This window comes from Coregonus lavaretus (genome assembly GCF_964263955.1).
Source record: "Coregonus lavaretus genome assembly, contig: HAP1_SCAFFOLD_6244, whole genome shotgun sequence".
Classification (NCBI taxonomy): domain Eukaryota; kingdom Metazoa; phylum Chordata; class Actinopteri; order Salmoniformes; family Salmonidae; genus Coregonus; species Coregonus lavaretus.
Window position 1 is genome coordinate 8,858 of NW_028165846.1, and position 23,643 is coordinate 32,500.

At 47.5% G+C, this 23,643-nt stretch overlaps 1 protein-coding gene across 1 annotated transcript; it reads left to right on the plus strand.

Moving 5' to 3' along the window:
- Positions 1-407: 407 nt before the first annotated feature.
- Positions 408-22,385, plus strand: LOC311115376 (1-phosphatidylinositol 4,5-bisphosphate phosphodiesterase eta-1-like; the record flags this gene model as incomplete). Its single annotated transcript, XM_084190556.1, is given in 10 exon segments — positions 408-527; positions 530-553; positions 3,722-3,965; positions 4,601-4,730; positions 12,153-12,323; positions 15,027-15,120; positions 16,725-16,928; positions 17,347-17,467; positions 22,213-22,336; positions 22,338-22,385. Coding segments are annotated over 10 exon segments (1,280 nt in total), but the record flags the coding sequence as incomplete, so codon positions are not given.
- Between the last annotated feature and the right edge of the window lie 1,258 nt (positions 22,386-23,643).

Genomic DNA, 23,643 nt, shown 5'->3' on the forward strand with positions numbered 1-23,643 from the left:
CTCTCTCTCTCTCTCTCTCCCTCAGCCTCTCTCTCCTCTCCTCTCCCCCTCTGCCGTTCTCTCCCTCTCTCCTTCTCCCCCCTCTCTCTCCCTCTCTCTCCCTCTCTCTCTATCTCCCTCTCTCCTTCTCCTCTCCCCCTCTCTCTCTCTCTCTCTCTCTCTCTCTCTCTCTCCTCTCTCTCTCTCTCTCTCTCTCTCTCTCTCTCTCTCTCTCTCGCTCTCTCTCTCTCTCTCTCTCTCTCTCTCTCTCTCTCTCTCTCTCTCTCTCTCTCTCTCTCTCTCTCTCTCTCTCAGGCCCATCTCTGTTCCCATCCTGATTCTGGTCCAGATCAGCTGTTGATCAGAATCTTTTTTGTAATGGTGCACTATTGACCTCTGTCTGTGTGTGTGTGTCTGTCTCTCTGCAGTGGAGCGATGTATGAGTGTGATGCAGTCGGGGACCCAGATGGTGAAGTTGAAGGCTGGCTCCAAGGGGCTGGTGAGACTGTTCTACCTGGACGAACATCGCTCCTGTATCCGATGGAGACCTCACGCAAGAGCGAGAAGGCCAAGAGTGAGTGCACACACATTAACCGCATCATACACACCATCTCACCTTAACCCTTATCTCTACACATAATGTATTGCTCCGATAGGCAATATCGGAGCAATACAGACAATTAGGCTATGCTTTATGTAACTTCCTACAACCCATGTAGGAATGTGAAATAATGTATTGTTCATCTTTTATCCATGCTATTAAAGCGTGTGTGTGTGTTTTTGGTCTCACTTTGGGGTGAGTTACAGTTACAGATGGCAGTGTAGCTATCTGGTGCTGTTCTGCCCCAGGTCTGGAGTATAGCTCTCCCTCTCTGTCTGGTGCTGTTCTGCCCCAGGGCTGGAGTATAGCTCTCCCTCTCTGTCTGGTGTTGTTCTGCCCCAGGGCTGGAGTATAGCTCTCCCTCTCTGTCTGGTGCTGTTCTGCCCCAGGGCTGGAGTATAGCTCTCCCTCTCTGTCTGGTGCTGCCCCAGGGCTGGAGTATAGCTCTCCCTCTCTGTCTGGTGCTGTTCTGCCCCAGGGCTGGAGTATAGCTCTCCCTCTCTGTCTAGTGTTGTTCTGCTCCAGGGCTGGAGTATAGCTCTCCCTCTCTGTCTGGTGTTGTGCTGCCCCAGGGCTGGAGTATAGCTCTCCCTCTCTGTCTGGTGCTGTTCTGCCCCAGGGCTGGAGTATAGCTCTCCCTCTCTGTCTGGTGTTGTTCTGCCCCAGGGCTGGAGTATAGCTCTCCCTCTCTGTCTGGTGTTGTTCTGCCCCAGGGCTGGAGTATAGCTCTCCCTCTCTGTCTGGTGCTGCCCCAGGGCTGGAGTATAGCTCTCCCTCTCTGTCTGGTGCTGTTCTGCCCCAGGGCTGGAGTATAGCTCTCCCTCTCTGTCTGGTGTTGTTCTGCCCCAGGGCTGGAGTATAGCTCTCCCTCTCTGTCTGGTGTTGTTCTGCCCCAGGGCTGGAGTATAGCTCTCCCTCTCTGTCTGGTGCTGTTCTGCCCCAGGGCTGGAGTATAGCTCTCCCTCTCTGTCTGGTGCTGCCCCAGGGCTGGAGTATAGCTCTCCCTCTCTGTCTGGTGCTGTTCTGCCCCAGGGCTGGAGTATAGCTCTCCCTCTCTGTCTAGTGTTGTTCTGCTCCAGGGCTGGAGTATAGCTCTCCCTCTCTGTCTGGTGTTGTGCTGCCCCAGGGCTGGAGTATAGCTCTCCCTCTCTGTCTGGTGCTGTTCTGCCCCAGGGCTGGAGTATAGCTCTCCCTCTCTGTCTGGTGTTGTTCTGCCCCAGGGCTGGAGTATAGCTCTCCCTCTCTGTCTGGTGTTGTTCTGCCCCAGGGCTGGAGTATAGCTCTCCCTCTCTGTCTGGTGCTGCCCCAGGGCTGGAGTATAGCTCTCCCTCTCTGTCTGGTGCTGTTCTGCCCCAGGGCTGGAGTATAGCTCTCCCTCTCTGTCTGGTGTTGTTCTGCCCCAGGGCTGGAGTATAGCTCTCCCTCTCTGTCTGGTGCTGTTCTGCCCCAGGGCTGGAGTATAGCTCTCCCTCTCTGTCTGGTGCTGCCCCAGGGCTGGAGTATAGCTCTCCCTCTCTGTCTGGTGTTGTTCTGCCCCAGGGCTGGAGTATAGCTCTCCCTCTCTGTCTAGTGTTGTTCTGCTCCAGGGCTGGAGTATAGCTCTCCCTCTCTGTCTGGTGTTGTGCTGCCCCAGGGCTGGAGTATAGCTCTCCCTCTCTGTCTGGTGCTGTTCTGCCCCAGGGCTGGAGTATAGCTCTCCCTCTCTGTCTGGTGTTGTTCTGCCCCAGGGCTGGAGTATAGCTCTCCCTCTCTGTCTGGTGTTGTTCTGCCCCAGGGCTGGAGTATAGCTCTCCCTCTCTGTCTGGTGCTGCCCCAGGGCTGGAGTATAGCTCTCCCTCTCTGTCTGGTGTTGTGCTGCCCCAGTGCTGGAGTATAGCTCTCCCTCTCTGTCTGGTGTTGTTCTGCCCCAGGGCTGGAGTATAGCTCTCCCTCTCTGTCTGGTGCTGCCCCAGGGCTGGAGTATAGCTCTCCCTCTCTGTCTGGTGCTGTTCTGCCCCAGGTCTGGAGTATAGCTCTCCCTCTCTGTCTGGTGTTGTGCTGCCCCAGGTCTGGAGTATAGCTCTCCCTCTCTGTCTGGTGCTGTTCTGCCCCAGGGCTGGAGTATAGCTCTCCCTCTCTGTCTGGTGCTGTTCTGCCCCAGGGCTGGAGTATAGCTCTCCCTCTCTGTCTGGTGCTGCCCCAGGGCTGGAGTATAGCTCTCCCTCTCTGTCTGGTGTTGTGCTGCCCCAGGTCTGGAGTATAGCTCTCCCTCTCTGTCTGGTGTTGTGCTGCCCCAGTGCTGGAGTATAGCTCTCCCTCTCTGTCTGGTGTTGTGCTGCCCCAGGGCTGGAGTATAGCTCTCCCTCTCTGTCTGGTGTTGTTCTGCCCCAGGGCTGGAGTATAGCTCTCCCTCTCTGTCTGGTGTTGTTCTGCCCCAGGGCTGGAGTATAGCTCTCCCTCTCTGTCTGGTGTTGTTCTGCCCCAGGGCTGGAGTATAGCTCTCCCTCTCTGTCTGGTGCTGTTCTGCCCCAGGGCTGGAGTATAGCTCTCCCTCTCTGTCTGGTGCTGCCCCAGGGCTGGAGTATAGCTCTCCCTCTCTGTCTGGTGCTGCCCCAGGTCTGGAGTATAGCTCTCCCTCTCTGTCTGGTGTTGTGCTGCCCCAGGGCTGGAGTATAGCTCTCCCTCTCTGTCTGGTGCTGTTCTGCCCCAGGGCTGGAGTATAGCTCTCCCTCTCTGTCTGGTGCTGCCCCAGGGCTGGAGTATAGCTCCCCCTCCTGGCTGTTGTCTGGAGGTGTGTGTGTCCTGACTGAGTATCAGAGTCAAACAGAAGCCATGTTGTTGACTACAGTAGTGCTGCTGTGAGTTCAAGGTATCCAGGTTATTTGCCTGCAGTGTCTGTCTGGTTATGTGTTTATCTCTAACTTCTCCTCATTGAGGCCTTCATTAAATATTTAACAAGGGAGGAAACTATCAGCGCCCTAGCTTTAGTTTTTGTCTCCTAATAGAATTTTGTTTGTTTTCATCCATTATGATCACAAAGGAGAGTTACTTAATGTATTCCCAAGATATCTCAGTGCTATGCAGTATTCAGATTCATGCTCTGTCTCCTAACTCTAAATGGTCCTCTCTCTCTCTTCTTGTCCCGCCCTCTTTCTCTTACAGTCACCATTGATTCGCTGTACAAGGTGACGGAGGGCCGTCAGTCAGACATCTTCCACCGCCATGCGGAGAGCAGTTTCGACCCAGCCTGCTGTTTCACCGTTTACCATGGCAACCACATGGAGTCACTAGACCTGGTGACCTCTAACCTTGAGGAGGCTCGGACCTGGGTGACAGGACTACGATACCTGATGGCTGGCATCAGTGACGAGGACTCACTGGCCAAACAACAACGCACACACGACCAATATCCTTTTAAGACTAACATGCTCATACACACACACCAATATCCTTATTACACTTCATACCCTAGTGGGTGTATCCTGCCATCCCTACCTAACCCCTAACCAGCATTGTTCATCAGTTGACTGGATGACCCACTTTTATGCTCTTCTTTGACATCTTCTTTGTTCCTCTCCCTCTTTTCATTTCTTCCTGTGTCTGCTGCATGCAGTGTTTGTTTGTATGTGTGTGTGTCTGCTGCATGCAGTGTGTGTGTGTGTGTGTGTGTCTGTGTCTGCTGCATGCAGTGTGTGTGTGTGTGTGTGTGTGTCTGCTGCATGCAGTGTGTGTGTGTGTGTGTGTGTCTGCTGCATGCAGTGTGTGTGCCTTGGAGCGCTGTTCTGATCTGACTGGATTTGACGACTGACAAAACATGGTGCTGTGTTTTTGAAAAGCCTCTCAGCTACCTACCCAACCTAAAACACACACACACACACACACACACAGACACACACACACACACACACACACACACACACACACACACACACACACACACACACACACACACACACACACACACACACACACACAGACACAGACACACACACACACACACACATCATCCCATGGCTGTGTCCTTAACCTGTGTGTGTGTAGGTGGATGAAGCAGACGTTCGAGGAGGCTGATAAGAACGGGGATGGTCTGTTGAACATGGAGGAGATCTACCAGCTCCTGCACAAGATGAACGTCAACCTGCCCCGCAGGAAGGTCAAACACATGTTCCAGGTCAGTCACAGGTCAGGGGTCAAATACCTGTCACCTGTCACTACACTATCTGACTAGAGAGGACAGAAGAGGGATGCGTTCTAACCACTAAACCTCACCTGGCAGGTGATGAGCAGTTAGAAGGTGTTTATTTACATCCTGGATCCAGGGATAAGGTAAGGTTTAGTGGTTAGACTTAGAAAGCATCAGTCTTCTGTCTTCTCTAGCCAGATAGTGACAACTGTGACAGTAGTACTTAGTACTCCTGCTGCTACCTGGAAGCAAATCCCACCAAAGATCCAAAGCTTTAGCTAACGTTTTCTCTTATGGATTTATAATGGGTCCATAGGGCTCTGGTCAAAACTAGTGCACTATGTAGGGAATAGGGTGCCATTTAGGACGACAGGCGTGCCTGCGAGTGCTGAGCATGAGCATCAGATAGTACTGTTGGTTTATAGTCCACTATTTCTTTAGGGCACCCCCAGGAGTCAGTTGTTGTATGAACCAAACAAGGACAATGTCAGAACACAGTTGCCTTTTCTGTCCTTACATTGTTTGGACCATGTTGAGACACCATGGCTGTGTGTGTGTGTGTGTGAATATACCAGATGGTTGTTGGAGTTGTTTGGACCATGTTGAGACACCATGGCTGTGTGTGTGTGTGTGAATATACCAGATGGTTGTTGGAGTTGTTTGGACCATGTTGAGACACCATGGCTGTGTGTGTGTGTGTGAATATACCAGATGGTTGTTGGAGTTGTTTGGACCATGTTGAGACACCATGGCTGTATTTGTATTTGTGTTTGTATTTATTATGGATCCCCATTAGCAGCAGCTACTCTTCCTGGGGTCCGAACGCACCAATTTGTGAGTCGCTCTGGCTAAGAGCGTCTGCTAAATGACGTTAATGTGCCCTTGAGCAAGGCACTTAACCCTAATTGCTCCTGTAAGTCGCTCTGGTTAAGAGCGTCTGCTAAATGACTAAAATGTAAAATGTAAAAAATGGGTCCAGCAAAATTAAGGCAGTTACAGATTTCTCAACACACTGTGTGCCAACACGCGCTGTGCGCCAGTAGCTCAGACAGACAGACAGCTCGGTGCACCCAACATGTCAACACCTCTCACAAACACAAGTAGTGATGAGGTCAATCTCTCCTCCACTTTGAGCCAGGAGAGATCGACATGCATATTATTAATATTAGCTCTCTGTGTGCATCCAAGGGCCAGCCGTGCTGCCCTGTTCTGAGCCAATTGCAATTTTCCTAAGTCCTTTTTTGTGGCACCTGACCACACGACTGAACAGTAGTCAAGGTGTGACAACACTAGGGCCTGTAGGACCTGCCTTGTTGATAGTGCTGTTAAGAAGGTAGAGCAGCGCTTTATTATGGACATACTTCTCCCCATCTTAGCTACTGTTGTATCAATATGTTTTGACCATGACAGTTTACAATCCAGGGTTACTCCAAGCAGTTTAGTCACCTCAACTTGCTCAATTTCCACATTATTTATTGCAAGATTTAGTTGAGGTTTAGAGTTTAGTGAATGATTTGTCCCAAATAAAATGCTTTTAGTTTTAGAAATATTTAGGACTAACTTATTCCTTGCCACCCACTCTGAAACTAACTGCAACTCTTTGTTAAGTGTTGCAGTCATTTCAGTCGCTGTAGTAGCTGACGTGTATAGTGTTGAGTCATCCGAAAACATAGACACTCTGGCGTTACTCAAAGCCAGTGGCATGTCATTAGTAAAGATTGAAAAAAGTAATGGGCCTAGACAGCTGCCCTGGGGAATTCCTGATTCTACCTGGATTATGTTGGAGAAGCTTCCATTAAAGAACACCCTCTGTGTTCTGTTAGACAGGTAACTCTTTATCCACAATATAGCAGGTGGAGTAAATTCATAACATACGTTTTTCTGGCAGCAGACTATGATCGATAATGTCAAAATCCGCGCTGAAGTCTAACAAAACAGCCCCCACAATCTTTTTATCATCAATTTCTCTCAGCCAATCATCAGTCATTTGTGTAAGTGCTGTGCTTGTTGAATGTCCTTCTCTATAAGCATGCTGAAAGTTTGTTGTCAATTTGTTTACTGTAAAATAGCATTGTATCTGGTCAAATACAATTTATTCCAATAGTTTACTAAGGGTTGGTAACAGGCTAATTGGTCGGCTATTTGAGCCAGTAAAGGGGGCTTTACTATTTTTAGGTGGCGGAATGACTTTCGCTTCCCTCAAAGCCTGGGGGCACACACATTCTAGTAGGCTTAAATTGAAAATATGGCAAATAGGAGTAGCAATATCGTCCACTATTATCCTCAGTAATTTTCCATCCAAGTTGTCAGACCCCAGTGGCTTGTCATTGTTGATAGACAACAATACTTTTTTCACCTCTTCCACACTCACTTTACGGAATTCAAAAGTACAATGCTGGTCTTTCATAATTTGGTCAGATATACTTGGATGTGTAATGTCAACCATTTTTGCTGGCATGTCATGCCTAAGTTTGCTAATCTTGCCAATGAAAAAATCATTAAAGTAGTTGGCAATATCAGTTGGTTTTGTGATTCAATGAGCCATCTGATTCAATGAATGATGGAGCTGAGTTAGCCTTTTTTTCCAAAATGTAATTTAAGGTGCTCTAAAGTTTTTTACTATCATTCTTTATGTTATTTATCTTTGTTTCATAGTGTAGTTTCTTCTTTTTTTAATTCAGTTTAGACACATGATTTTTCAATTTGCAATATGTTTGCCAATCGGTTGTGCAGTCAGATTTATTTGCCATTCCTTTTGCCTCATCCCTCTCAACCATACCATTTTTCAATTCCTCATCAATCCTCGGGGATTTAACAGTTTTTACAGTCATTTTCTTAATGGGTGCATGCTTATTAGTAACTGGAATAAGCAATTTCATAAATGTGTAAAGTGCAGTGTCTGTTTGCTCCTCATTACACACCACGGACCAACATATATTCTTTACATCAACAACATAGGAATCACTACAAAACTTATTGTATGACCTCATACACAATATTAGGCCCAGCCTTTGGAACTTTGGTTTTCCTAGATATGGCTACTATATTGTGATCACCACATCCAATGAATTTGGATACTGCTTTCAAACAAATCTCTGCAGCATTAGTAAAGATATGATCAATACATGTTGATGATTTATTTCCTGTACTGTTTGTAACTACCCTGGTATGTTGACTGATAACCTGAACCAGGTTGCAGGCACTGGTTACAGTTTGAAGCTTTCTCTTGAGTGGGCAGCCTGATGAAAGCCAGTCAATATTGAAATCACCCAGAAAGTATACCTCTCTATTGATATCGCATACATTATCAAGCATTTCACACATGTTATCCAGATACTGACTGTTAGCACTTGGTGGTCTATAGCAGCTTCCCACCAGGATGGGCTTTAAGTGAGGCAGATTAACTTGTAGCCATATTACTTCAACAGTGTTTAACATGAGATCCTCTCTAAGCTTTACAGGAATGTGGTTCTGAATATAAACAGCAACACCTCCACCATTGGCATTTCTATATTTTCTGTAAATGTTATAACCTTGTATTGCTACCACTGTATCATCAAAGGTAAACTCACCAAAAAAAAAAGAAACGTCCTCTCACTGTCAACTGCGTTTATTTTCAGCAAACTTAACATGTGTAAATATTTGTATGAACATAACAAGATTCAACAACTGAGATAAGTTCCACAGACATGTGACTAACAGAAATTGAATAATGTGTCCCTGAACAAAGGGGGGATAAAAATAAATCAAAAGTAACAGTCAGTATCTGGTGTGGCCACCAGCTGCATTAAGTACTGCAGTGCATCTCGTCCTCATGGACTGCACCAGATTTGCCAGTTTTTGCTGTGAGATGTTACCCCACTCTTCCACTAAGGCACCTGCAAGTTCCCCGACATTTCTGGGGGGATGGCCCTAGCCCTCACCCTCCGATCCAACAGATCCCAGACATGCTCAATGGGATTGAGATCCGGGCTCTTCGCTGGCCATGACAGAACACTGACATTCCTGTCTTGCAGGAAATCACGCACAGAACAAGCAGTATGGCTGGTGGCATTGTCATGCTGGAGGGTCATGTCAGGATGAGCCTGCAGGAAGGGTACCACATGAGGTAGGAGGATGTCTTTCCTGTAACGCACAGCGTTGAGATTGCCTGCAATGACAACAAGCTCAGTCCGATGATGCTGTGACACACCACCCCAGACCATGACGGACCCTCCACCTCCAAATCGATCCCGCTCCAGAGTACAGGCCTCGGTGTAACGCTCATTCTTTCGACGATAAACGCAAATCCGACCATCACCCCTGGTGAGACAAAACCGCGACTTGTCAGTGAAGAGCACTTTTTGCCAGTCTTGTCTGGTCCAGCGACGGTGGGTTTGTGCCCATAGGCGACGTTGTTGCTGGTGATGTCTGGTGAGGACCTGCCTTACAACAGGCCTACAAGTCCTCAGTCCAGCCTCTCTCAGCCTATTGCGGACAGTCTGAGCACTGATGGAGGGATTGGGCGTTCCTGGTGTAACTCAAGCAGTTGTTGTTGCCATCCTGTACCTGTCCCGCAGGTGTGATGTTCAGATGTACCGATCCTGTGCAAGTGTTGTTACACGTGGTCTGCCACTGCGAGGACGATCAGCTGTCCGTCCTGTCTCCCTGTAGCCCTGTCTTAATAATAAATAAATAACACGATATGCCATTTAGCGGACACTTTTGTCCAAAGCGACTTACAGTCATGTGTGCATACATTTTTTACGTATGGGTGGTCCCGGGGATCGAACCCACTACCCTGGCGTTACAAGCGCCGTGCTCTACCAGCTGAGCTACAGAGGACCACTCTTAGGCGTCTCACAGTACGGACATTGCAATTTATTGCCCTGTCCACATCTGCAGTCCTCATGCCTCTTTGCAGCATGCCTAAGGCACGTTCACGCAGATGAGCAGGGAGCCTGGGCATCTTTCTTTTGGTGTTTTTCAGTGTCAGTAGAAAGGCTTCTTTAGTGTCCTAAGTTTTCATAACTGTGACCTTAATTGCCTACCGTCTGTAAGCTGTTAGTGTCTTAACGACCGTTCCACAGGTGCATGTTCATTAATTGTTTATGGTTGATTGAACAAGCATGGGAAACAGTGTTTAACCCTTTACAATGAAGATCTGTGAAGTTATTTGGATTTTTACGAATTATCTTTGAAAGACAGGGTCCTGAAAAAGGGATGTTTTTTTTTGTTGCTGAGTTTCAGAGATAGTCAGAATATGAACATCATCTGTTACTAGCAAATTATTGATTTCATAAACCTTGTTTCTTAAGCTACATATGTTAACGTGGGCTATTTTGAGCACTTTTCTTCTGGGATGCTTACTTGTTTTTATTGCTTTACTGGGAAGCTTAGCAGCAGTAGATGTGGTAATGTTATTTATGTTAGTGCAGGGTGAGCTGCACACTGTGGCCTTCCTCCTCGGGTACACCGGCTCAGTGCTAACAGTATAAATCTGGTTCTTAGGCACATGAATACTGCATACAATAGCTGTAGGATCAGTAGAGGCATTCAGGGCAGTTAGAGTGACATAAATTAGGTTACTTATGTTGTGTCTACCGACGCCCCTGGTGTAATGTACATTTGCTGAAGCATTTTGACAACTGCGTCACAATTGTAGGGATTATCTGAGCTGGGCTTGGGTCATTGCTAAGTCATTGTCTCAACGCAGCCTTATAATGCTGTGAAAGGATCCAGGAACCCAAATGACTTTGGTGGATCCTATCCTCCTTATAAAACATGTTTTGTTTCCAAAAGGTATCGAAATTGTCAACAAAAGTTACACCCATTGAGCTGCAATAATCACGTAGCCAGTTGTGAAGAGCAAGAATCCTGCTAAAGCGTTCAATGCCACGATTCAAAGAGGGCACAAGGTCAGATATTATGTTTTTTTTTGTTAGTGTCTAACAGAGAGTCAATCAGTTCTTTAAAATCCAGTTTCAATTGTTCAGAGCTGCCCTTCATAATGCCATTAAAACCACATGGACTATAATAGAATCAATTTCCATGTCCTGACTTAGTACATTCAGGAGCATCTAAGTACTGTCATTTACTCGAGCTCCGGGATAGGACATTGTTTTTGCACCAGGAACGGTCACATTTCTTACCATGGAGCTGCCCAAAATCACAGCAGGCGAGGACGAGGAAATCCCATGCTTCACAGGATGCAGGCCTCCGACAGATGGAGAAGCCCAGCTCGATCCAGAGCAGGGACGGAAGGTTGCCGACGTCGACTTCTAAATCGTAGTAGTAGGCACTGCCGCCGCAGACACAGGCAACCTCAGCGACGAAGGTGCAGGAAGATCAGGCTCCAGGACGGCGAAACTATTCGTTGTTTGTATCCGCTCCGGGCCTCTCGTTGGGAGTGTAGACTGCTTTGCGGGAGGTCGCTGTCTTCGGCTTCCACGGCTCTTGACATGCAACCATCGTTGATTGCCTTTCTCCTCATGCTGTGCTCCTTCGATGGCGCTATCAAATGGGGGAGCTCCGGGCAACACCGGCCAGTCGGATAACGACAAACTTCAAGGCAGAGATGCATCCAACAAGCGCGAACGCCGTCCAGCCACTGGCGTAGAAAATGTAAACATTCCACTCTGCGTTTTCCCCAGTTTCTTACGTAGGCTGGCGACCTGCGACCTGTGTGATCAAGGAAGCCACCTCAAGCCAATAATCCTCGGCAAGTATACAATTGCCGCATTGGAACTCCGAGTGATCCGGTTTGTCCCGAAACAAAGCGTAATAGATACAGCTCCTACAGCGCTGGAAACATTCATTTAGTTCTCCAGACAAGGAGGGCTCTATTGCAAAACTCATCTGGTACTAACTTCGTTAGCTTGATGGCTAACAGCTTAGTGTCTCTGTCAAGCAGGCTTCAACATGTCTCTTAAGCGGGATTCCGGGACAAGAAATAGTGGTCCTAGCTGTTAAAAGCTAACCGCGTTGTGGAATTCACGCAAAAACAAGTTCTGTATTCGTATTTATGAATAGCGTTTTTGTTTTAATCAAAAATAACAAACAAAGTGTTTTACAGCATACAATGTTCAGCTGCGCACTCTGTGTTTGTGTGAATATACCAGATGGTTATTGGAGTTGTTTGGACCATGTTGAGACACCATGACTGTGTGTATGTGAATATACCAGATGGTTATTGGAGTTGTTTGGACCATGTTGAGGCACCATGGCTGTGTGTATGTGAATATACCAGATGTTTATTGGAGTTGTTTGGACCATGTTGAGGCACCATAGCTGTGTGTATGTGAATATACCCGATGGTTACAGACAAAAGAGGTGTAAAGGAACAGTTTGGAACAGAGGGTCGAATTGGAATTGTATCACCTGACCAATGCAGACCCTCACTAACGGTGATGTAATTTCCCTTTCCCACAGGAAGCGGACTCGGACGACCAGCAGGGCACGTTGACGTTTGAGGAGTTCAGTGTGTTCTATAAGATGATGTCACTGCGGCGGGACCTGTATCTGCTGCTCATGGGATACAGCGACAGGAAGGACCACCTGACGGCTGACGAGCTGGCCAACTTCCTGCGCAACGAACAGAAGGTCAGGGTTCACAGAAAGACAACACTAGATGATGAAGATTTAGTGATCTATAGTAGAGTCAGGGGTGAAGGTAAGGCGGTACTGTCCGGTACGGCGTCCCGGCAAAATAAATAGTGGGGGTACTCCGCACCGGTAAAACATGAGCCTATCACAATAATGAAAACAAAATGTCAAGAAAACTGTCGGCTATTACACCACTTTTTATCATTACCGCATGTTAGAGGCATGACAAATGAGCGAATGGACTTGAAAACAGGTGTCAAAGCCTGCGCTCCAAAATGCAATGTGGTTAAACGAGAACACTGAAAGTTTGCCAAGGCAGAGATGGGTGGCCGACACCGAGACGCGTGCGGACAGCAGTGGACGCATAAATTCTGGCCTAATGACATTCGCCAAATGTCATTACACTTTGTGGGGTTTTGTGTAACAGATGTCTCGTTCCATTCACCACTGTTTGGAGGGTGGAAATATGTTTCTAGTGGATGAACGTGTGGGGGTAGCCTAGTAAAGGATCCCTTTGAAGGGATTGTTTGACAAACAGATGAAAACATCATGACTGGTTGTGTTTATGCCACAATAAAATGTAATACACTTTAAAAGTTAAATGACAAATCTTTACGAGGCCCACAGAGATCCTATTGAATTAATAGGGATTCTATACTGTATGTAATTCTATGATTACACATAAACGCATGCACACATAGGAGGTCCCAATCTACTTTCACTCCTAATATGGGTTGTCTCTGAGGCACCATCCTCTCTACAGTGCATTCGGAAAGTATTCAGACCTCTTCCATTTTCCCACGTTTTGTTACGTTACAGCCTTATTCTAAAATGTATTAAATAAAACATTTTCCTCATCAATCTACACACAATACCCCATGATTACAAAGCGAAAACAGGATTTTAGAAACATTTTACATAACTAACTATTCCAAAACATTTCTGCAGCATTGAAGGTCACCAAGAACACAGTGGCCTCCATCATTCTTAAATGGATGAAGTTTGGAACCACCAAGACTCTTCCTAGAGCTGGTCACCCGGCCAAATTGAGCAATCGGGGGAGAAGGGCCTTGGTCAGGGAGGTGACCAAGAACCCGATGGTCCCTCTGACAGAGCTCCAGAGTTCCTCTGTGGAGATGGGAGAACCTTCCAGAAAGACAACCATCTCTGCAGCACTACACCAATCAGGCCTTTATGGTAGAGTGGCCAGACGGAAGCCACTCCTCAGTAAAAGGCACATGACAGGCCGCTTGGAGTTTGCCAAAAGGCACCTAAAGGACTCTAAGACCATGAGAAACAAGATTCTCTGGTCTGATGAAACCAAGATTGAACTCTTTGGCCTGAATGCCAAGCGTTACATCAGGAGGAAACCTGGCACCATCCCTACGGTGAAGCATGGTGGTGGCAGCATCATGCTGTGGGGATGTTTTTAAGCGGCAGGGACTGGGAGACTAGTCAGGATCGAGGGAAAGATGAACGGTGCAAGTACAGAGAGATCCTTGATGAAAACCTGCTCCAGAGCGCTCAGGACCTCAGACTGTGGCCAAGGAACACCTTCCAACAAGACAATGACCCTAAGCACACAGCCAAGACAACACAGGAGTGGCTTCGGGACAAGTCTCTGAATGTCGTTGAGTGGCCCAGCCAGAGCCCGGACTTGAACCTGATCGAACATCTCTGGAGAGACCTGAGAATAGCTGTGCAGCGACCCTCCCCATCCAACCTGACAGAGCTTCAGAATGAGTCTGGACACCAGTACTCAGAGTCAGTTTAGACACCAGTACTCGGAGTGAGTCTAGACACCAGTACTCAGAGTGAGTCTAGACACCAGTACTCAGAGTGAGTCTAGACACCAGTACTCAGAGTCAGTCTAGACACCAGTACTCAGAGTCAGTCTAGACACCAGTACTCAGAGTCAGTCTAGACACCAGTACTCAGAGTCAGTCTAGACACCAGTACTCAGAGTCAGTCTAGACACCAGTACTCAGAATCAGTCTAGACACCAGTACTCAGAGTCAGTCTAGACACCAGTACTCAGAGTGAGTCTAGACACCAGTTCTCAGAGTGAGTCTAGACACCAGTACTCAGAGTGAGTCTAGACACCAGTACTCAGAATCAGTCTAGACACCAGTACTCAGAGTCAGTCTAGACACCAGTACTCAGAGTCAGTGTAGACACCATTACTCAGAGTCAGTTTAGACACCAGTACTCAGATTCAGTCTAGACACCAGTACTCAGATTCAGTCTAGACACCAGTACTCAGAGTCAGTCTAGACACCAGTACTCAGAGTCAGTTTAGACACCAGTAATCAGAGTCAGTTTAGACACCAGTACTCAGAGTCAGTCTAGACACCAGTACTCAGAGTCAGTCTAGACACCAGTACTCAGAGTCAGTCTAGACACCAGTACTCAGAGTCAGTCTAGACACCAGTACTCAGAGTCAGTCTAGACAACAATACTGTGAGCATTTTGTCAGAGGTCTCTCAGAAGTCTATTTTGATTGGCAGATTGTGGCTTGCTTTCTCTGATAGTGTCTGTCACATAAAAATATGTGCATATGTGTATGTCTATGTGTGTCTGTGTGTATGTTTATTTGTGTGTGTGTTTGTTGTATTTGTGTGTATGTGTTCACTGTGTTTCCTCTCTTTATTTAGTGTCTGTGTGGGTGTGTGTTCTTACAGTGTGTCTCTCTCTCCTCAGATGGTGAATGTGACTACAGAGTACTGTCTGGATGTCATTGATAAGTTTGAGCTTTCTGAAGAGAACAAACAGAAAGGCATTCTGGGAATTGAGGGTAAGCCCTCCCTCCAATTTAACTATGTTTATTTAAACCTCTCTCTCTCTCTCTCTCTCTCTCTCTCTCTCTCTCTCTCTCTCTCTCTCTCTCTCTCTCTCTCTCTCTCTCTCTCTCTCTCTCTCTCTACCTCTGGGCTGTAAACTCTATAAAGGGGTGAAGACTCAGAGATCATAAATGAATGTGAGATGGTTAAACAGTTTTTGGGGCTTTAGATAAATTCCACCACATGTAGAGCTCAAAGCCAGAGTCTGTCTCTAAGCTGACGGAGCTGATTGACCTCTTGTCAAATATCAAAAGTCTGATACCGCTGTGTGTCTGAGATCACTGTGTGTCTGAGATCGCTGTGTGTCGGGGATCGCTGTGTGTCGGGGATCGCTGAGTGTCGGGGATTGCTGTGTGTCGGGGATCGCTGTGTGTCGGGGATCGCTGTGTGTCGGGGATGGGGATGGGGCAGAGAGGGAAGAGAAGGAGATGGAGAGGGTAGGATGTGGTCAGTAAGGAGCATGGTGATTGGGTTAGGATAGAGGAGGAAGGAGAGAGGTGGAGGAAGAAGGAGAGAGGTGGAGGAGGAAGGAGAGGTGGAGGAGGAAGGAGAGGTGGAGGGGAAGGAGAGGTGGAGGAGGAAGGAGAGAGGTGGAGGAGGAAGGAGAGAGGTGGAGGAGGAAGGAGAGAGGTGGAGGAGGAAGGAGAGGTGGAGGAGGAAGGAGAGGTAGAGGAGGAAGGAGAGGTGGAGGAGGAAGGAGAGGTAGAGGAGGAAGGAGAGAGGTGGAGGTGGAAGGAGAGAGGTGGAGGTGGAAGGAGAGAGGTGGAGGAGGAAGGAGAGGTGGAGGAGGAAGGCGAGAGGTAGAGGAAGGGAGAGGTAGAGGAAGGGGAGGTAGAGGATGAAGGAGAGGTGGATGCCTCCCCCAGTTAATGCTCTCCTCCTTTCCCTCTCCTGAGGTAAAAACAACCCTAGTTAAAGAAATTCAGTCAGCAAATTATGTGAATCGGTGTGCATTAAAGTATTACATTCCATCATTAAAAGTTCAGCTCATTAAGGCTCATCAAAGCCCTGGTCTGCTATTAAAGTTATGTATCTTAAATTGTAATAGTTATTCAATGTATCGCAGTTTTATCCATCGCAGTGCTGCTGTAAGTCAATTGAATATATTGTTCCTCTAAAATGCTCATGTGTTCTATTCAGTTAAATTGGATTGGATTAATCTAGCGCTCACAGAAAGGCCAAGGAGGGCCAATCTCTGAGAGTATTTCATGGGTGACAGAGAAAAATAATTGTTATGAGGCAGTTAGTAAGATGAATATAGCTTTTCTCTCTGTATGTCTGTCTGCCTGTCTGTCTGTCTGTCTGTCTTCCTGTCTGTCTGTCTGTCTGTCTGTCTGTCTGTCTGTTTGTCTGTCTTCCTGTCTGTCTGTCTGTCTGTCTGTCTGTCTGTCTGTTTGTCTGTCTTCCTGTCTGTCTGTCTGTCTGTCTGTCTGTCTGTCTGTCTGTCTGTCTGTCTGTCTGTCTGTCTGTCTGTCTGTCTGTCTGTCTGTCTGTCTGTCTGTCTGTCTGTCTGTCTGTCTGTCTGTCTGTCTGTCTGTCTGTCTGTCTGTGTGTCCAGGTTTCACCAGTTTCATGCGCAGCCCCACCTGTGATGTGTTTAACCCTCAACATCATGAGGTGAACCAGGACATGGATCAGCCTCTGTGTGACTACTACATCTCCTCGTCTCATAACACCTACCTGACAGGAGACCAGCTGCTGTCTCACTCCAAGACAGACATGTACGCCTGGGTACTACAGACTGGCTGCCGCTGTGTGGAAGGTGGGGCACACAGACACACACACACACAGACACACACACACACACACACACACACACACACACACACACACACACACACACACACACACACACACACACACACACACACACACACACACACACACACATGCTGATATATGCACACGCACACACACCTTCTCACCCACGATCCCTCTCTCATATCCCTCCCTCCCCCTCCCTCTCTCATATACCTCCTCCCTCTCCCATCCTTCCCTCTCTCTCTCTCTCTCTCTCTCTCTCTCTCTCTCTCTCTCTCTCTCTCTCTCTCTCTCTCTCTCTCTCTCTCTCTCTCTCTCTCTCTCTCTCTCTCTCTCTCTCTCTCTCTCTCCCTCTCTCTGTCTATCCCTCTCCCTCTCTCTCTCTCTATCCCCATCTCTCCTTCTCTGTCTATCTGTAGTGGACTGTTGGGATGGTCCTGATGGAGAGCCCATGGTCCAGCATGGCTACACTCTGACCTCCAAGATCACCTTCAAGTCTGTCATAGAGACCATCGACAAATACGCCTTCATCAACAACCAGTAAATACACCACTATCCATGAACTATCACTGTGTGTGTGTTTGTGATTAAGTAAAATCAAATAAAATCAAATCAAATTTTATTGGCCACATGCGCCGAATACAACAGGTGCAGACATTACAGTGAAATGCTTACTTACAGCCCTTAACCAACAGTGCATTTTTTTAAAATAAAAAAGTAGTATAAAACAACAAAAAAGCGTTGAGAAAAAAAGATCAGAAGTATAATAAAATAACAGTAGGGAGGCTATATATACAGGGGGGTACCGGTGCAGAGTCAATGTGCGGGGACACCGGCTAGTTGAGGTAGTTTAAGTAATATGTACATGTGGGTAGAGTTAAAGTGACTATGCATAAATAATTAACAGAGTAGCAGCAGCGTAAAAAGATGGGGTGGGGGGGCATTGCAAATAGTCCGGGTAGCCATGATTAGCTGTTCAGGAGTCTTATGGCTTGGGGGTAGAAGCTGTTGAGAAGTCTTTTGGACCTAGACTTGGCACTCCGGTACCGCTTGCCGTGCGGTAGCAGAGAGAACAGTCTATGACTAGGGTGGCTGGAGTCTTTGACAATTTTGAGGGCCTTCCTCTGACACCGCCTGGTATAGAGGTCCTGGATGGCAGGAAGCTTGGCCCCAGTGATGTACTGGGCCGTACGCACTACCCTCTGTAGTGCCTTGCGGTCGGAGGCCAAGCAGTTGCCATACCAGGCGGTGATGCAACCAGTCAGGATGCTCTCGATGGTGCAGCTTTAGAATTTTTTGAGGATCTGAGGACCCATGCCAAATCTTTTCAGTCTCCTGAGGCTTTGTCGTGCCCTCTTCATGACTGTCTTGGTGTGTTTGGACCATGATAGTTCGTTGGTGATGTGGACACCAAGGAACTTGAAGCTCTCAACCTGTTCCACTACAGCCCTGTCGAGGAGAATGGGGGCGTGCTCAGTCCTCTTTTTTTTCCTGTAGTCCACAATCATCTCCTTTGTCTTGGTCACGTTGAGGGAGAGGTTGTTATCCTGGCACCACACGGCCAGGTCTCTGACCTCCTCCCTATAGGCTGTCTCATCGTTGTCGGTGATCAGGCCTACTACTGTTGTGTCGTCGGCAAACTTAATGATGGTGTTGGAGTACAGGGAGTACAGGAGGGGAGTACAGGAGGGGACTGAGCACGCACCCCTGAGGGGCCCCCGTGTTGAGGATCAGTGTGGCAGATGTGTTGTTACCTACCCTTACCACCTGGGGGCGGCCCCTCAGGAAGTCTAGGATTCAGTTGCAGAGGGAGGTGTTTAGTCCCAGGATCCTTAGCTTAGTGATGAGCTTTGAGGGCACTATGGTGTTGAACGCTGAGCTGTAGTCAATGAATAGCATTCTCACGTAGGTGTTCCTCTTGTCCAGGTGGGAAAGGGCAGTGTGGAGTGCAATAGAGATTGCATCATCTGTGTATCTGTTGGAGCGGTATGCAAATTTGGTGTGGGTCTAGGGTTTCTGGTTAAATACTGTAGTTACTGAGAGACCCTCATCCTTCCCTACACACACACACACACACATACACACACACACACACACACACACACACACACACACACACACACACACACACACACACACATTATCCTGTGTATTATCCAACATCTGTTGTTTGTATATTCTAGCCGGTGGTCTGGGAGGCTCTTCAGAGTGTGTTCAAACAGGAAGATTCTCCACTGTGAAGAGATGGTGTTCCCCAGAGCACATGTTCATCTGTCCCCTTCTCTCTGATATGTAACCAATTAGAGTTAAAGTAGCTCTTCTCACACAGTTTATTTAGAGGAATTTTCAATTTCAACATATGTAACAGCACTTTCAACAAAGTTAACTTTGAACTGTTTTTAAATGAAAAGCAGCAGGATTTGTGGTCATTAGAGACACACAGATACCTGGTATTATGTTCTAATACTGAAACATCTGCTCTGAGGCACAGTCTGTCTCTCTGTCTCTGTCTCTCTCTGTCTCTCTGTCTCTCTGTCTCTGTCTCTGTCTCTCTCTGTCTCTCTGTCTCTGTGTCTCTGTCTCTGTCTCTCTGTCTCTGTCTCTGTCTTTCTCTGTGTCTGTCGCTGTCTCTCTGTCTCTGTCTTTCTCTGTCTTTCTCTGTCTCTGTCTCTCTGTCTCTCTCTGTCTCTGTCTCTCTCTGTCTCTGTCTCTCTCTGTCTCTGTCTCTCTGTCTCTGTCTCTCTCTGTCGCTCTCTGTCTCTCTCTGTCTCTGTCTCTCTGTCTCTGTCTATGTCTCTCTGTCTCTCTCTGTCTCTCTGTCTCTGTCTCTCTGTCTCTCTCTGTCTATCTGTCTCTCTGTCTCTGTATCTCTGTCTCTCTCTGTCTCTGTCTCTCTGTCTCTCTGTCTGTCTCTCTCTGTCTCTCCGTCTGTCTCTCTCTCGCTGTCTCTCTGTCTGTCTGTCTCTCTGTCTGTCTCTCTCTCGCTGTCTCTGTCTCTCTCTCTCTCTCTCTCTCTCTCTCTCTCTCTCTCTCTCTCTCTCTCTCTCTCTCTCTCTCGCTGTCTGACTCTCTCGCTGTCTCTCTATCTGTCTCTCTGTCTGTCTCTTTCTCTCTGCCTGTCTCTGTCTCTCTCGCTGTCGCTCTGTCTCTGTCTCTCTGTCTGTCTCTGTCTCTCTGTCTGTCTCTGTCTCTCTGTCTATCTCTGTCTGTCTGTCTCTGTCTCTCTGTCTGTCCTTGTCTCTCTTGTCTGTCCCTGTCTCTCTCTGTCCTGTCACTGTCTCTGTGTTTGCCTCTGTCTCTGTCGCTCTGTCTGTCCCTGTCTCTCTGTCTGTCCCTGTCTCTCTCTGTCCCTGTCACTGTCTCTGTGTTTGCCTCTGTCTCCTACTCTGTCCGTCTCTGTCTCTCTGTCTGTCCCTGTCTCTCTGTCTGTCTCTGTCTCTCTGTCGGTCCCTGTCTCTCTGTCTGTCTCTGTCTCTCTGTCTGTCTCTGTCTCTCTGTCTGACCCTGTCTCTGTCTGACCCTCTGTCTCCTACTCTGTCTATCTGTCTGTCTGTCGCTCTGTCTCTGAGTGCTTATTGTTAGTCTCTGTTGGTTACTGAAACAATGTGACAATCCATGCATACTCCACTTTCCACTGTCTCCACAGATAATGCTCAAATCACAAGGGCAGCCAGGGTTTGCAAACATCCTTTCTCTCTCAAACACACATACAGTATATATGCACATGCAGGGACACACTCATCCAACCGTTTAGTTCAGGACAGTAAATGACAGTAAGAGGACACTGAGGACCTTTCAGTAGCTCCAGGACACTGTTAGAAAAGAAGGTGCTATCTAGAACCTAAAAGGGTTTTCCGGCTCTCCCCATAGGAGAACCCTTGAGGAACCCTTTTAGGTTCAAGGTAGAACCTTATTCGGTTCCATGTAGAACCCGTTCCACATAGGGTTCTACTTGGAACCAAAAAGGGTCTCCCGAGTGGCGCAGTGGTCTAAGGCACTGCATCGCAGTGCTAGCTGTGCCCCTAGAGATCCTGGTTCGAATCCAGGCTCTGTCGTAGCCGGCCGCGACCGGGGAGACCCATGGGGCGGCGCACAATTGGCCCAGCGTCGTCCAGGGTAGGGAGGGAATGGCCGGCAGGGGATGTAGCTCAGTTGGTAGAGCATGGCGTTTGCAGCGCCAGGGTTGTGGGTTCGATAAAATAATGTATGCGCTAACTGTAAGTCGCTCTGGATAAAAGCGTCTGCTAAATGACTAAAATGTAAATGTTATCCTATGGGGACAGCCAAAGAACACTTTTGGAACCCTTTTTTCTAAGAGTGTACTGTGTGAGGGAGGCAGACAGGTATATGAGTTGGTAATGAGAGGAGAGGAATTAGAGTGACTGGATGATCCATCGTCATAACTGATTAGAGAGGAGAGGGTAACGTCTCATCGTTGTGCAGTTAGCTGGCTAATTAGTATTTTTGCCTAATGGGAGAGCATGGATAATGGATGGAACAGAGTTATTCTGACAGTTTCATGAAGTTATACAGTGCCAAAGTGATATCCCTCCCTCTGTCTCTTTCTCTCAGGGTTTTATTTGTTTTATTCTGGCTATAATTTTATCATCAGTGCCAGTGAATCAGTGCCACCTGTTATGATGAATGAGGCTCCTGTTATGATGATAATGAGGCTCCTGCCTCGTGATGGGAGAAATGGGTGTCTGCACGGTTACACATCACACGCAAATTACATTTACCATTACTATTACACCTGGAGAGAGAGAGGAGATAGTCATGTGTGTGTGTGTGTGCACGTCTGTCTCTGTGTGTCTGTGTGTGTATGTGTATTTGAGCTCAGTGTGTGTGTATGAGTAAAGAGACAGGGGAGGAGAGGTCAGTGCAGGGCTCAGAGCCCTGAGGGAGAGCTGTCAGTCTTGACAGGTTTGACATTTAAGCTGAGCTTCTGTCTGGACACAAGTATTTCACCTCTAAATGAACACACACACACACACACACACACACACACACACACAACACACACACACACTGGAAATATGTTGTTTAATTTCTCTTCTGTTTCTTGGGCTTCTGTCAAGGCTATTCTGTTGGAGATTGGGGGGAGAGTGTAGTTTGAAAGGATTTATGTTTAGGGTGGCTAAATATATATATTTTTATGTCTACAGTTGATGATTGTGAAGAGCAATATGCATGCCTGCCAGACCACATCCAGTATCATAGAGCTTCTGCTACTCATGGAGATATCCATTCTAGTCATAGTAACTCCATGTCTCTCCCTTCCCCAGATACCCAGTGATCCTGTCCATAGAGAACCACTGTAGCATCCAACAACAGAAGAAGATAGGCCAGCACCTCAGAGAGATCCTGGGGGACAAGCTGGACCTTGGAGAGGCTCTCCACAGAGACTCTAAAACAGCTACCCAGCCCACACTGTCTACAGGGGAAGATCCTCATCAAGGTACACACACAGAGAGAGAGAGAGAGAGAGAGAGAGAGAGAGAGAGAGAGAGATGAGAGAGAGAGAGAGAGAGAAGAGAGAGAGAGAGAGAGAGAGAGAGAGAGAGAGGGAGTGGGGAGAGAGGGGGAGTGGGGGGAAGGAGAGAGAGAGAGAGAGGGGGGAGTGGGGAGAGACTGCGTTTGAAAATAAAGGAGAAGAAGAACGGGATGGGAGGGAAAGTAGGCCGCCACTGTATTAGTCATGGTGGGAGAAAGATAGGAGGTGTGACGGACTGTCATTCTATCATTATATTACACACACACACACACACACAGTCTTGTACAGCTAACCTTGTGGGGACACACAATTCAGTCCCATTTAAAATCCTATTTTCCCTAATCCCTAACCCTAACCCGTACTCTTACCCTAACCTTAACCCAAAAACCTAACCTTAACCTTAACCCTAACCCTAACGCTAGCTCCTAACCCTAACCCTAAAACTAACCCTAGCTCCTAAGCCTAACACACACTGTATGGAGGTATGGAGAGGTGTGTTAGAGAGAGAGAGAGAGAGAGAGAGGCTGAATTGAAAAATATGAGTGTAATAGTGTAATAGTGTAATAGTGTAATGTATAGGATTTGTCCGGATCATTATTTGAGCAAAAGTTCAGTATAATTGCTATGTTGCATGTCTGTGTGTGGTTCCAGAGATGTCTGTGTGTGGTTCCAGAGATGTCTGTGTGTGGTTCCAGAGATGTCTGTGTGTGGTTCCAGAGATGTCTGTGTGTGGTTCCAGAGATGTCTGTGTGTGGTTCCAGAGATGTCTGTGTGTGGTTCCAGAGATGTCTGTGTGTGGTACCAGAGATGTCTTCTTTAGTAAAGGTGCTTCAGACTGATTGGTTCTCAGTAGGACCTCTCCCAAATGACGACATCATTTTTGAAAAACCCCTCCCAGAAGCACCTGTTACCTTGTCTCTGTTGCTCTTCTGCTGGTGCTTCCTAAATTAGATCCCATAAAACCTCTCACACACACACACACACACACACACACACACACACACACACACACACACACACACACACACACACACAAAACAGCACACAGACAATTATTGGATTCCTCTAGTCCACTATGTGATATAGCATGAAAAAAACCTTGTACACAGCCACCTAGGTCTCTCTAAACAGGAGGGTTCACCTTGTCTGCCCTCCCTACCTCCATCCATCCCCCCTTTCCTCCCAGCTGTTGTTCTCCCTTTACCACCCACTGGGGTGGTAC